Source organism: Myotis davidii, unplaced genomic scaffold (assembly GCF_000327345.1).
Source record: "Myotis davidii unplaced genomic scaffold, ASM32734v1 scaffold247, whole genome shotgun sequence".
NCBI classification, from domain to species: domain Eukaryota; kingdom Metazoa; phylum Chordata; class Mammalia; order Chiroptera; family Vespertilionidae; genus Myotis; species Myotis davidii.
The window spans coordinates 885,920-901,540 of NW_006299593.1; the positions used below are offsets into that span (position 1 = coordinate 885,920).

Sequence of the window (15,621 nt, forward strand, 5' to 3'; positions counted from 1 at the left end):
TGTAGTATTACAAACCCCTTATGGTTTGTGCTAATTTTGATTAATTGGTTAAGATTTCTGTCTTCTCTGTACAGTTATCATTCTTCCTTTTGTCATAAGTAATGTTTGTGTTGGAATACTTTGAGACTGTATATTTATTCTGTTATCATATGTCCCTCACCTCTCTTCTCCTTATAGTATCATTAATGATTCTTGCCTGAATCAATGTTTTTCTTTAATAATTACTAATTTATGAGTTTTGAATATTTGGTATATGTACTAGCATTCTTTATTAAGGAGTCCTTCTCCCTTTGCTGTCTGTCAATCAATCTATCTATATCCATCACCCATCAGTCATCTATCTATCATTAGATCAGACTCATGGTTTCTTACTTCATTTAGTTGGTTCATTTTTTACTATCTTTTTTCATTTGGATGCTCAGATTATCCCACTTCATGCTGGCTCCTGTGCTTTGTTGATGCATTCCCATCATGTTTGACATTTCCCTTCTTATCCACGATGTCACTAATTTCTCCAAGGAGCCCAGTTCCTTTTAGTGCTGATTGGTATCTTGAAAATAAGATTTGGCAATGTGTCTGTATGTTTAAAACATGTCATTTTCAATCAACAATAGTTGCATATTGGTTTTTAATCCAATCTGCCTAATTGGAGTGGTCATGCTATTACATTAATGCATTTAGTGATATACTAGGACTTAAGCCTGCTGTCTTACTTTTGTTTTCTATTTGTCCCATTAATTAAAATTTTTTTTAAAATTTATTTCAGAGAGGAAGGGAGATGGAGATGGAGATGGAGATGGAGATGGAGAGAGAGAGAGAGAGAGAGAGAGAGAGAGAGAGAGAGAGAAACATCAATGATGAGAGAGAATCATTGATCAGCTGCCTTCTGCACACCCTCCACTCGGGATGGAGTTGGCAACCTGGGCATGTGCCCTGACTTGGAATCAAACAGTGACCTCCTGTTTCATAGGTTGATGTTCAACCACGGAGCCACACCAGCCAGGCCCCATTAATTTTTGACCACCTTTTAAAATTTACTTCCTTCTTTTTGGTTAACTACTTTTAGTATTAGGATTATTTCCCCCACTGGCTTATTTGAGTATAACATTTTTATTTATTTATTTATTACTTATTAGTGTGGTTTCTCTGGGGATTACAGTGTGCATCCTTAACTTACTACAATTTACCTCAAATAATATATCACTTCACATTTAACAATCTTACAACAGTATAATGTAATGTATCTTCTTCCTCTTTTGTTATTGTTGGCTTATACTTCACTTATATACCTGTTTTTAAACCCTAAAATGTGCTTTGAACATTTAATAGCATTTTAAAATTCAAGGAAAAAGGTAGTTCTTTATCTACATATTTTTCCATTTTCAGGCCTTCTAATTCTTTCCTGCAGATTTAGGTTACTTTTGATATTATTTTCCTTCAGTGTGAAGAATTTATTTTAGCATTTCTTTTAGTGTATACCTTCTGGCATTATATATTTCTTAGCTTTTGTTTGTCTAAAAATTTTTTTCACCTTTGTTTTTAAAAACATATTTTTTCAAGCTTAGAATTCTAGGTTGACGGTCCCCGGCTACTTTCATTGTTTCTGAAGAGTAACAAGTTGTCACTCTTATTGTTGTTTTTTTTCTCTGAATTATTGTCTTTTTTTTCTCTGGTTGCCTTTAATATTTTCTCTTTATCTGTGCAATTTACAGTTTGTGATGTTCCTATGTGTTGTTTTATTTGCATGAATTCTGTTTGGGGTGTGCTGAATTTCTTAGATCTGTAGATTGAAATCTTTTATCAGGTTTGGAGATTTTGCTAATATGTCCTTAAGTATGTCTCCTTTCCATATTCTTCTTCTGTGACTCCTAGCTGCTTGATAAACCATTCAGATTTCATCATAACTTGAGTGAACTAAATGTGAGTCTCAGTTTTAATTAGTTTCAATTACTTCTTCTTCTAAATGGCATTGCAGAAGTCTTTTTCTTCCTAAGACCAACTCTAAAATTCCAAAGCTTCTATCCAGGGCCTTATCTGTGATCTTAACAGGATTTGAGCTGGGCTGGGTTTCAGCTTTAGTTAGTTTTTGCTCTCCTTTGGATTGGTTTCAGTATAGGCCTGGAACCTAAATCCCTTGCAAAATTTGCAAGATTTCTCTTTGATTTCTAGCACTGCCTCCACCATTTCTTATGTAACATCATTTTTATAGGAAAGAATTGTTGGGTCAGTATGTTTATTTTTGTTTGGGGACTTTTCCAAGATTCCAATCTGTAATATTAGCCCACGCTGTTAAAGGCTGGGCTGATTTCTCTCCATCCCACCAAAGCCTGTCAGCCTATGACTCTTACTCCCTCTTCTATCTGTGCCCAGGTTAGGTTTTGGCCCGAGATATGAAAGTGGCAGGTAGTCTTTGCTCACCTTTCAAGGGCTTGTTCCAGTGTGCAGTTTAGTTCATTTACACATTACACTTTTTTGACATTTAAGGAAAATAGAGCTTTTTGCTTAGACCTAGGTTTCTTGTTGATAGTCTTTCTTGTTCTTCTACATCATCTAAAAGTCGAACTTCTGCTAGTTCTTGTTAAAGCATAATAGAGATATGTAGTAAGCAAAGGATGCCATGACAGTGATTAATATCGTGGTCACCAGATTATTTTGGGCACCTGTGTTAATCATGATGATAGCAGCCTGTATTTATTCATAGCTCATATTACAATCAATATGATGTAATTATGACTTTAATATGTGGAGGCTGAACAATAAGACCATTTTGTTCATCTTTGTGACCTGAATATTCTAACACAATGCCTAGCACCTTATATTTGTGGAATGAAGTATTTCAATTCAGTATTCATTTTGGAAAGGATGGTGGTGGGCCAGAAAGTATTGGTTAATTAAATATATCCTTATATGGACCCTGTATAAATATTTTTGTGTATCTCTTTTCCTAACTGATTATGGCTTTTCATTTTATAGTCTTATTTGTTTCTAATATTTTTTTTCTTTTCAACATAGCATGACAATGTAGCTTGCCTATTATGTATTCAGAATTTTAAGATTTTTAATTCAACTGTAATAAGGCTCTGATTTCCTTCTGCAGAAAGAGAAATCAATGAGATAAGATTTGTGACCATTGTCCACAAGCAATAAATAATTGACAAAGAAATGTTCACACATCTTTATTTACAGTTCTTGATGTGTATAAACAAGTATTATTACAGTAGTAACCTTATTATTGAAGAAATGTTTGTCTCAAAACGATATCTGTTCTAGAAAGCCATCCTGGGTAATGTTTTCAGGGGTTCATGAAGGATGTATAGGTCTCAAATTTAGTCTGTTGGTTGCAAGACTGTTTTCTTTTGAATTTTGCATATAAAAAATAGCTTTGGAATATTTTCTTTGTTTAGTTTTTTTACTGAATAGAGAATGTCTTTATTTATTACCCTTGAAATAGTAAGTGGGATTTCAAAACATATACTAGTATGCAGAATTAAACTACTGGCTTGAAACACTTATTTTGGAACCAGAGCAAAATAGAGATGATAATATAGGAGGAGAGATATCCTCTTTATCAGCTAATTGTGTAAAAAGTCTATAGAGAGATCGGGCTGGAAAATTATAAATATTAATCTGTGAAGGAACTTGCAAGTATAGGAGAAATAATGGTTTTAGGCTGAGGAATCATCCTGGGGAACTTTTTATTCTGAGAGAGAGTACAGTGTAGTGTTTAAAGGCTGTGGCTTTAGCTATACTGCCTGTGTGAAATCTACTCCCCCGCCCCCCCCTTTTTTTTGCTCTGTACTCACTGTGTGACCTTGAGCAAGTTACTTAATTCCTCTGTGCCTTCATTTTCTCATCTGCAGAGATAATAATAAAACCACTTCACATGTTTATTGTGAAGATTAAGTAAATTTTAAATCATTGAAGTACTTAGAATAATTTCTGGCACGCAATAAATGTTATTTGCTACTTCCATTATTTATTTATTATTATTACTATTGTTATAAGCACCACCTAATTTGTTTGCAATATAATTCTGCTACCTGTTATGACTAACTATTGACATTTCTTTTTCAGCACAACTGAAGTTGATGACATGATTAGAAAATCTACAAACCTGTTGCTGACCAGGACTCTGAGCAACTCTCTGCAGAATGTCATTAAAAGGAAGAATATTGGACTAACTGAGGTAAAGCTGCTCTTACTGGAGGCAGCCAAGGCAATATGTCAACAGATGTCCTAAGCTGTGGGGTTTCTTTCTTTCTTTTTTTTTTTAAATTTATCACAACTTTCTATATGGTTCATCATGCTCTTCCAGGTGGACCCCTAATGGTGAAAGTGCAAAATAATTATCTTGTGTTTTTCTTTGGTCACCCTGGAGAAGTCCATTATTAGTTTTTGAAAGTCACTTTTTCTCTCTCTCTCATTGTTTTCACTAGCTTAACTTATTTTCCTTTCTGAAGATGTTGGGTTAAATTTGTATTATTTGCCATTGATTATATAAATAAATTTGTTGGTTGGAGAATATAGTCAATATCAGGATCCTATCCAAATGAGTGGCAGTCCAAATACAACATACAAGATGAGATCATATTTTGCCTGCATAAATCATTGATGCCACAGATATTGGTACTCATAGTCCTTGGTCAGTGTTAGACTTAGCTTTAATTTGTGAAATACCTCATGTCTATGAATGGCATTTTACTCTTTATCAGCATGTAAGTCTGTGGATTTGGGTGGGGAAATGTGAGAGAAAGGCATTCATCACACTTCTGTGGAAGCTTATGCAGTCTCACAAAGAGAGGAGGGATATTGTACATATGTTGGGGACAGGATCTTGGCAAAATGAGATTTGGAGCATTGGCATGAAGTCCTAAAATTTAGAAAGATGTGAAGTTTCCTTTCTCTTGGGCCCAGGATTGCATGGGAGCCTCAACCTGCCATTTTATGGAAATTATAGTGCCAAAGTGAGTGCTTGGAGGAATTTTTGTTTTCACAGGGAAAGAAAAAGGCTGTTGACCATCTGTTTTACCTGTAGTGGTAGTGTAGTTAGAAAGGCAGTTGCTCTAGAAAAAATTGACATTTTCAGATATGTACTGTCAGGGATTATAGGGAAAGTTAGTAAATGGTTAATGATACTGACCCACAGGTGAAGACAGCTGGAAGCCAGGTGAACATCTACTTCTGTTTTAAAATTATTGTTTTTATTCCCTGTGCTTAGATACAAAAATATTATAATGTGGGATATAGGCAGTGATGGAATTCTACTTATAACAAACTTTTTTTTTTTAATTGAATGCCACATATGACATTATTTAGGATAGTTTTTCATTTTGCAGAGATTCCTTTTTATTGTCGGGTATAGAAATAATAAATATTGCTTTTGTGTGTCTGATAATAGGCTAACTCATAATCAGGCATACTATAGAATAGGAAAGCTGGAGTGAATATTAGAAAGTCCTGCTTTTGTTAGATTGTGCTGTTCTCCTTTTCTGAATCCCAAGTAGGACAAGAAGTTTGTTATTTATTTTGTGAACTATCTCTACATTTTAACTTGATATAATTCTTCTTATGCCATTTGATTTAGCAGTCTCTTAAAAAGTCATTTTAAACAAGTAGTATAGCAGGAACATATTGTGTTAGAAACAGCTTTGGCCTCAGAAGACTCTTGAGTTTAGTTGTGGCTGTGAAATTGATTTACTGTGACATCTTAAGAGAAAGACCTAAATTCTTACTTCTTTGGTTTTCTTGATTCCATTGTCAAGGGCACTGTTCAGATCAGATAATGATAGGAAGAAGTAGTATGAGCTTATCAAAGAAGTAAATGAAAATTCTTGGCACTATCTAAATGAATGCTAAATGCTATTCCTAAGTCATTAGATTTCTTTAGTCAAATATACTTTCTTTTTTTAAATAATATATTTTATTGATTTCAGAAAGGGGAAAGAGATAACAACATCAATGATGAGAGAGAATCATTGATTGACTGCCTCCTGCATGCCCCCAACTAGGAATCAAGCCTGCTACCCAGGCATGTGCCCTGACCAGGAATCAAATTGTGACCTCCTGGTTCATGGGTTGACACTCAACCACAGAGCCACACCAGCTGGACTAGGCAAATATACTTTTATTATCAGTATCTTTGCATATGAATGAAGGAATGAATATCCACAGGCATTTATTTTGGAGGTTATTGTGGTGTGTACATGTATAGACACATACCTGGTGATTTTTTTCATTACCAACCAATAAATCCTGGAATAACTATATTACCTTTGGAAAGAGAAGATGTTTTGTCTTGCATTGTTTTTAACTAAAGTGAATTCACATCTGGAATTGTCATTATAAGGCAACATTTGTGGAATAATTTGTATTCTTCAAAGTCTATTCACAAATACCATCTCATTTAGCACAATAACATCTGAAGCAATCTGAGTATGTGTTATTTCCCTTTTTATAGAAGACTAGAGGCCTGGTGCATGAAATTCGTGCACAAGTAGGATCCCTAGGCCTGGCCGGTGATCAGGGCCAATCTATGCGGTGACCGGCGGGGTGATCAGGGCCCCTGCTCACACCCACCTTGGCCTGGTGCCGCCTACTCACCTGCTCCACCATCCCCCATGGTCCCACTCTTGTTGGGGCCCATTGGGGTGGCAGCGCCTCTACTGCTGCCCTCTGCCAGTGCTGCCTCGCAGATGCCCGCCATGTTCCATGCTGCCCCCTGGTGGTCAGCGCACGTCTAACTCCTGATCAGTCAAACTCCTGCCCGTGGGGACAATTTGAAAATTAGCCTTTTATTATATAGGATATATCATTAAATTTCAAGGAGCTTGCCTAAGGTCATATGGCTAGCAAAATGATAGAAAAGAGGCTTAAGTCCAGGTTGTTTTTCTCCCAAATGTATTAACTTTTACTATGTCTACTACCCTTCACAGTGACTTAATTATGTCATCATAACATGATAGAGGGTTTTACATGAGGTCCATAGTAATGTGGAAATATTTCTTATTAGAGTTGGTTTTGTGACAGGTGGAGCTGAGCTTTCTATCCCTTGTGTGTAAGCTGTGTTTAGTTACTCCCTAAAAATAGACTATGGAAGGAGGAAACAAGTTACTTTACAGTAAAGAAATATGACAAACTACCTCACTCAGGTGATCAAGGTTACCATCATCAGAGATAAGTTGTGTTGTTATGATGTAATGAGAAGGCACTTCACCTCTGTGGTATTTCTTCTAAAACCTCAGTCTAACCAAGAGAAAAACATTAAACAAGCCAAAATTGAAGGACATTCTAGGAAATACCTAACTAGTATTCTTCAAAACTGTTAGGGTTATTAAAAATAATGAAAGTCTCAGAAACTGTCACAGACCAGGGGAGCTAAGGAGACATTCTAACTAAATGTAATGTGGACTCTTAGATGGAATCCTGAAAAAGGTTAAGAACATTAGTGGAAATCAGACGAAATTGGAATAAAGTGTGTTGTTCAGTTAGTACAAATGTTGGTTCCTTTAGTTGTGGCATGTAGCATAGTAAATGTAAGATGTTAACAATAGGGGGAACTGGGTGTGGCGTATTTGGGAACTCTTTGCAACCATTTTGTAAATATAAAACTATTCTAAAATGAAGTGTTAATTTAAATTAAAGAGTGAGAGAGAGATTGAAGATAGGAAGTATAAGACAACCCTTTGAGGGAATTTTGTTACATAGGTAAGCAAGGAAATAAGGTGATAGCCAGTAGGGGGAGTCGGTTAAGCAAGTGTGTGTGTGTGTGTGTGTGTGTGTGTGTTTAATAGAAGTAATACCATGTTATTCTGATGAGAACGTACAATAGAAAGCAGAAGTTGATGTAGGAGAAGGGGGGAACTCCCTGGAGCAATGTGAGTAGGAGTTTTAGAACCTAGTGCAATGCAAGGGATTGGCTTTAGGTCATGTAAATTTCACCTCTGGTAACATGTGAGCATCAGAGTATGTGGGTGCGGATGGTGGTGGTTGGGGATATTTTGGTGGTGGGCTCTAAAATCTTCAAAAACTTTTCTGCAGTGGCGTACAGGGCCCTGCATAATTAATTCCTTACTTCCCTCCCCCCTGGCATCTGTGTCCCTCTCCCTTTACTGGCCTCCCTTTACTTTACCTGAATGTAAAGCTTGAAAGTAAGTCTTGGGGTTGAAGGAGAGAGAAAAAAATCTCTGGGTGTATGGAAAAGAGAATTGATTTGCTCTTGATTATGTCATTATTTTGTAGCATTAAATGTCCATTAGTGGATATGAATTAAAGTGAGACTGGCCAGCATGGTTATACACTTTCTTAAGCTGTAGTTAACTGGAGATGTAACTAGTAAGTCCATATCAATAATAGCCTTCAGGAATTTGGTATATATTATGCTCAATACTTTATTATTTATATTAGTATTTATATTTAATTATAATGTATTTATTACTTCTTTGGTCTTACATTGATGTTATTACTTCAATTTTAAGATGATAAAAGATAATAACTTTGCCTAAATCTAGACAGCCAATAAGTAGTTTAGAAATAAGGTTTGAGGTAAGTTTTGAAATATATCTTCTTTTCAAAATAAGATTTGAACCCTAACCTGTTTGGCTCAGTGGATAGAGCATTGGCCTGTGGACTGAAGGGTCCCGGGTTCAATTTTGGTCAAAGGGCACATGCCCAGGTTGCAGGCTCGATCCCTAGTAGGAGACATGCAGGAGGCAGCCGATCGATGTTTCTCTCTTATGATTAATGTTTCTCTCTCTCTCTCCCTTTCCCTTCCTCTCTGAAATCAATAAAAATATATTAAAAATAAATAAATAAGATTTGAAATGAGTTTGAAAATAATACTTTTTCTGGACTTTTGCTCTTTCATGACGCTAATTTAAAACCATCCATATTATAGAGAGAAAGTAAATAACTACTAGTTTATGAATTCCAGAACATCATTGAATTAGTTAAGTTTGGAAGAAAGATTTAAGATGAATCAAAGGACACCCTACTTATTGTGGAGAATATATTGATAGAAAGGTTTAAGGTAAGAATTGGATTGAAAAGAACTTATTTATTATAGATAATAGACATATTTCACCTTCACTTTAAGTCCCTATTCAAATATTTCCTTAAGGAGGCCTTCCTTGACCACCCTGCCTCAGAAAAGGTCAGACCTGCCATCACCATGTAACTTCTTATTCTCACTTCTATTCCCAGTGCCTGACATTATACGATGAGTTTACTGTAATGCCATGAGGTCAGGGACTTTGTTTTGTATATAATTTTGTACAGCTGTATCCCAATTCCTTGGCACATAGGAGTTCTTAGTTGATGAAAGAGAGAAGAAAGAAAAGCAAAAGAAAATAGGTAGGTAGATTCTTAGAGTAAAATTAGAGAAATTCAGAGTTTCTATTAGTGATTATTTCATATTATTTATATTTTTATGATTAAAATAGTGCCCCAGGAGACCTGAATAAATGACCAGAGCTTTGCATTTACCCTTTGTTTTTAATATAATTTAGAATGCTCACATGGCTCTAACCTTTGTTATTTATCTTCCACACACCATTTGTCTCCAACCCCTGTGGTTAAATAGCAATGATATTGCTAATATTATGTTAAAATATTTTATACTGAAATTTTGTCAAATATAAGCTTTGTACTAGACCACTGAATTTGGAACCAGTAGTTCCAAGTATTTTAGGTATTTTCCTTGGAGATGTTATAAAATCAGCAGTTAACATTCCTTTTTGTACTCTTGCAGGGGTGAAATGGACATAAAAATTCCTTGAAGTCTTAGGGATCATGTTTTTGTGAGTGAGAATCAAGGCTGCTATTTAGTTCTTTATCTTCTTGCAAATATAGAGTTGAGAAGCACTGGTGGTGTGGGGAGCAGTGTGACTTCTTATTTACTGGCTTTGGTTTCATCCTTTTGGAGAGAATTTCCCAATTCTCTGCTTTGGGAAATAAGATAATATCAATTTTAATATAGGTAGATGTAAACACCCCAGAAGTAGTTTGTAATTGGGGATAGAAATTTGTTCTTGGAATTTAGTGCTTAGTTTTGAGCTATTGAAGATGATGAAGTCATTTTCTTTTCTGGAGTTTGTCAAGAATATGAACATCTATCTGTCATCATAGTTCAGGCTTTGCTGGGGTGTTTCATTAGAGTTGGAGAAGTGACACCCACAGTCTACTCTGCCCTTACTCACTTGTGATTCTCTGTGATACTGGGAGAGACAGAAACACGTTCTGCTTCTTAATGATATTTTAAGCAAAACGACTTTGGTCACTTAATTGTGAGAGGTGGTTTTTTGCAATATAGTGTTTTCTTTTTTTGGACAATTCTCATAGAACTTTGCTTTATGTAACACATAACTAATATCTAATCTGTTGTTAGTTCCACGTCCTTGGAGCAATATTAAGGACAGTTTAGATTGCTGCAGTGATATATTTTTGTAGTAGAGTGGGAAGTAGGGGTTAAAAATACCAAAGCAGCTCAAACTCTGATGGAAGTTGATATCTGAAATTGCTTCGTTTCATCCTTACGTTCAAAATTACCCCAAAGCATCTGGCTTCACATTCGTAATAAATGCCCTTGTAAGGATTTTGGTTAGCTGTCATTCAGGAGAAGAGACACTTAGACCTCATTAACAGACAATATTCCCTTTGAAAATGACATGGTATCTACTGTAATCCTAGAGTGTTTTAATAGTCTATTCTATGCTCAGCAATGAAACATTTCAGAAGTGACTGACAGCCAATTGATGTAATTCATGGTGATCTTTTGTGTTGACAGATCTTTAAAAAGTCATGGGAAATTACTACTGTACCCAGTGAAGCCGCCTCCTTTTTTTTTTTAAACTGACAGTATCCTGCAAAACAGGACAATTTTCTCTTTGACTGCCACTGTTTTTTATTTCGATAACATGACACGATTTCTCCTTATTATTAGGATTATTTTTGATAGGTAGAATATGTTCTCGATAGGTAATGCTGACTTTAAAATAGAAATTCTTCAGTTCTCCAAATTAACTCGTACTTTTCTGACTTCCACATCAAGACAACCTTGCTAATAGTCACTTTCGCACTCAGGAAAAATAATGATTAATTTAGACTATTAAAATCTTGAAAATTGATTTTAGCCCTTCTCAGAGGGAAAAACATGATGAAAGGAAAAGGATGACAAATTGCTATTTGGGTGTATGTTTTTTCTAGAGCACTCCAAAGCTAAAAGGCTGATGTTTGGGGTAATTTTAGAGGAGGTCATATCTGTGTCTAAAACTCAAAGTCTCCAAATTCAAGCCATGGAATGAGTGGAAAGGGCCTAATGATGAATATGAACTTGTCTGATGAGTTGTGGGGAATAATACAGAGATCTAGTCCCAATGTTGCCCTAACTTTACATCTTTGTTGGAACTGCATCTCTGAGTCTTTGCTCTTCGTCATTATGTTAAAAAATAGCTGTTTTTCTCAGGTCTTCCAGCTTATCCTTAGGGGAGTAGAAGGTATCTTTTCCCTCAGTCCAATCTGTTATTAAAGCATTGTCACTGTGAGTTGACATCAGTTTTTTTTTTGAGAAAAAACTGTGTGCTATGTGCTGTTGAGGAGGTAAGGATGTACTACCTGATTATAGTCCTATTCATATTTTTGTTTGATATTTTACAGAAATATCATTTGACTGTAAAAAGGTTTAATACCTCTCTTCATCTTTAGTTCTAATTTCCCCTTTGTGTCATCTACCCACTCTCGCCCCAGCTCACTATCTCACTAGACTAACAGAAGGACCAAGTTCATCTATTGTCTGATACACCAATACTCCCCCTACCACCAGAAAATAGTCTTATGAAAATGAAAAGTTAAAGATGTAGCCTGGCTGGTTTGGCTCGGTTGTTGTAGTGTTGGGCTATGCAGTGATGGCGAACCTATGACACGGTGTCAAAGGTGACATGCGAACTCATTTTTTTGGTTGATTTTTCTTTGTTAAATGGCATTTAAATATATAAAATAAATATCAAAAATATAAATCTTTATTATGGTTGCAAATATCAAAAAATTTCTATATGTGACATGGCACCAGAGTTAAATTAGGGTTTTTCAAAATGCTGACACGCCGAGCTCAAAAGGTTCACCATCACTGGCCTATAGACTGAAGGGTCCTAGGTTCTGTTACGGTCAATGGCACATACCTTGGTTGCAGACTCCCCGGCCCTGGTCAGGGTGCGTACAAGGGGCAACCAATCTATATATCTCTTTCACATCGATATTTCTCTCTCTCTCTTGTCTTTCCCCCTTCTTTCCATTCTCTCTAAAAATCAATGGGAAAAAAAAAGTTAAAGATGTAGAAGAGAGAGACACACAAAAAGGTTCCATTCTAATTTCTTTTTTGTATTTTTTAAAATTTCTTTGAGATTCTGGGGACTATGAATAGTTTTCATAGTTGAAATAAATAGTAGTTATTTCTCCTTTTTATGGCATTTTTTTGCGTAGAGTAGAATCAAACCATGGAGGGTTCTAGCTGGTGGAAGACCCAGAGTTTACTTCAGCCTACTGTACTGACCCTGCAGCATGCCAGGGCTAGGGCTGCCAGCTGTGCTCTGCTTAGAGGCACTGTCAGAAGTCATGTAGATGAGTTCATTTGAGTCATATATCCATTTAGTTATATGATCTAGAGAAAATAATTTTAGTTTTGTTATAGTAAAATGGAACTAATAATTATTGCCGCTTAATTTAATTCTGTAGGTTGCTGGAAAGACAATGTAAGAAAATGAATTGCGAAGTGCTTTACAAACATTAATTCTGTGTAGATAATAATAGTGATTCTTCCTTATTCTCCCCTCAAAGTAATTAATAGATTACTTTAATCTTACCAGCACTGTCTCCTTTAAGGATCTTTTCTATAAGAAAAGAGAAAGAGTATTAACTGAAGAATATGAAATTTCACAATAACTGTGAGTTAGAAGTTATTATTAATATTTTACAGGTTAAAACACAGGCTTAGAGAAGTTAAGAAGTGTCCTCAAGATCAAGAATTTGTACATTGTTAATCCTGTGGTTTCTCTGACTTCAGTGCCCGTGTTTTTTCTTCCATAGACTAATATAGTTTAATGTAATGCAATCTAGTCCAACATCTCTTTGTTCATCATGCCTAATTTGAAAACTTTTTCTTGCCATTTCAATTATTCTTGTTCTTTTAGTGGAGTTTACTTATTTAATTTATTTGGCTGTTATTTAAGGCTAGGCATTATGCTAAACACTATTATTTTTTTTTCTCTTAGTCTAGTCTTTTTTAAACAGAAGAAAACATGTGTTTAAAATAGAGTGACAAGAACTCCTACAGATAGTGGGGGAGATACAAGATATTCTTGGTAAGCAGAGAAAGCTTCATAGGTGACGTAGTAACCCTGCTTTAAAATGCCTTTTGTAGAATGCAGATAACCTCTGCCATATGCCTTTTGTTTTTCTTGTACCAGCAGATTCATATTGAGCCATTCATCCTAGGATGAATAGTCAAATGATTCATGCATGTGCTTGCTATTTTCCAGCTTGTCCAGATTATTATCAATACAACACACTTGGAGAAATCCTGTAAGTACTTGGAAGAATTCATCACCAATATCACTAATGTGCTTCCAGAGACAGTCCATACCAGCAAGCTGTATGGCACCACGACTTTTAAGGTAAGAGGCCCTGTAGCAGGCAGGCATAGTCTGGGCTATTCTACCTAACATGGCTTGGTTTCTTCCAGGTTGCATAGCAGTATGCTATCCTTTTATCCCCTTTCCCTATTTATTGGTACCTTGCCTTGAGAGTAGATTTAAGAGAAGAAATCAAATTTGATTTCCATTGCTTATTAAATTTTATGAAAGATAAAAATTGTTTAAATTATCTTCTCTTTTTCTGTTATAAGAAAAAAATGAGGAACATCCTGAATTGCCAAAGCAATCTTGAGAAAGAAAGCAGGAGGCATCATGCTTCCTGATTTCAAATTATATTATAAAACTGTAGTAATCAAAACAGTATGGTATTGGCATAAAAATAGACACACAATCAATGGAACAAAATAGAGAGCCCAGAACTAAACCCACGCATATAAGGTCAATTAATTTTCAACAAAGGAGCCAAGACTTTAAGATGGGGAGAGGGCAGAATCTTCAAAAAAATGGTGTTGGCAAAATGGGATAGTCACATGCAAAAGGATGAAACTGCACCCCTATCTTATACCATATACAAAAATCAGCTTAAAATAGATTAGAGAGACTTGAATGTAAGGCTGAAACTAGGAAAGTCAGAGAAAAAAAGATAGCAAGTAAACTCTTTGATATTGGTTGTAGCAGTAATTTTCCATTTGACACCAAAAGCAAAAGTAAAGCAATAAAAGCAAGGATAGACAGGTGGGACTCCATCAAGCTAAAAAGCTCCTGTATAGTAAAGGAAATCATCAATAATATGAAAAAGCAACTGATGGAAAGGGAGAGAATATTTGTAATTCATATATCTGATAATGGGTTAATATCTAAAATATATAAAGGACTTTTACCGCTCAGTAGTGAAAAAATTCAAACAACTCAATTAAAATATGGGCAAAGGAACTGAATAAACATTTTTCTAAAGAAGACATAGAAATGGCCAACAGGTAATTGAAAAAGCTGTTCAACATCTCTAGTCATCAAGGAAATGCAAATGACAACCACAATGAGATATCACCTCACACCTGTTAGAATGGGTGTCATCAAAAATAAAGAGGTAACAAATGCTGACAAGCATGTGGAGAAAACCCTTGCATACTGTTGGTGGAACTTTTACCTGGTATAGCTACTATGGAAAAGAGTATGGAAATTTCTCAAGAAATTAAAAATAGTACTATCATATGATCCCATGATCTCACTTCTGGGTGTATATTCAAAGAAATCAAAAACATCTTCGAGAGATATCTATACTTCCATTTTCACTGCAGAATTATTAGCGATCTAAGTATTCATCAACAGATGAGTGGATAAAGAAAATGTGGTGCATGTATACAAAGAAATATTATTTAGCCATGAAAAATAAGGAAAACCTGCCATTGTTACAATACAGACGAACCTTGAGGCATTATATTAAGTAAATAAGCCAGACAGAGAATGACAAATACTGCATGGTATCACTCATATGTGGAATCTTTTTCAAAAAAGTCAAACTCATAGACACAGAGAATAGAAAAGTTGTTGCCGGGAACAGAGAGAAGTAGAAATTGGTAAAAGGGTACAAAATTTCAGCTATAAGATGAATGAGGCTTGAGGATCTAATATAAAGTGTGGTGAATATAGTTGATAATACTGTGTTGTATAACTAAAATTTGATAAGAGAATAAAATATAAATGTTTTTATTAAAAAAAACTATGTGAGGAGATGAATGTATTGACTAAATAGATGTGGGTATTCTTTCACAATATAAATGTACTAGAGGCCCAATGCATGAAATTCGTGCAAGTAGCTTGGTACTCGCAGCCCCAGCTGCCTAGAGGCCCTGTGGCACTGCCCACTGGTCATTCTGTAAGGCCATTGAGGAACGTCGTTCTGCCATCTGGTCTAATTAGCATATTAGCTCTTTTATTACTATACTAGAAGTCTAGTGTGAGAAATTGCGTAGCCCCGCCT

The 15,621-nt window shown here is 35.5% G+C and overlaps 1 protein-coding gene across 5 annotated transcripts in view; it reads left to right on the forward strand.

Annotated features, from left to right (window-relative positions):
• Window positions 1-15,621, forward strand: part of EXOC6B (exocyst complex component 6B) — a 521,374-nt gene that overhangs the window by 290,834 nt on the left and 214,919 nt on the right. For all 5 annotated transcript variants that reach the window (XM_006775280.2, XM_006775278.2, XM_006775279.2 and 2 more), the window contains 2 exons: window positions 4,075-4,186; window positions 13,527-13,661. In XM_006775280.2, the coding sequence (XP_006775343.1) occupies window positions 4,075-4,186; window positions 13,527-13,661 (247 nt within the window). The remainder of the gene's footprint in view (window positions 1-4,074; window positions 4,187-13,526; window positions 13,662-15,621) is intronic.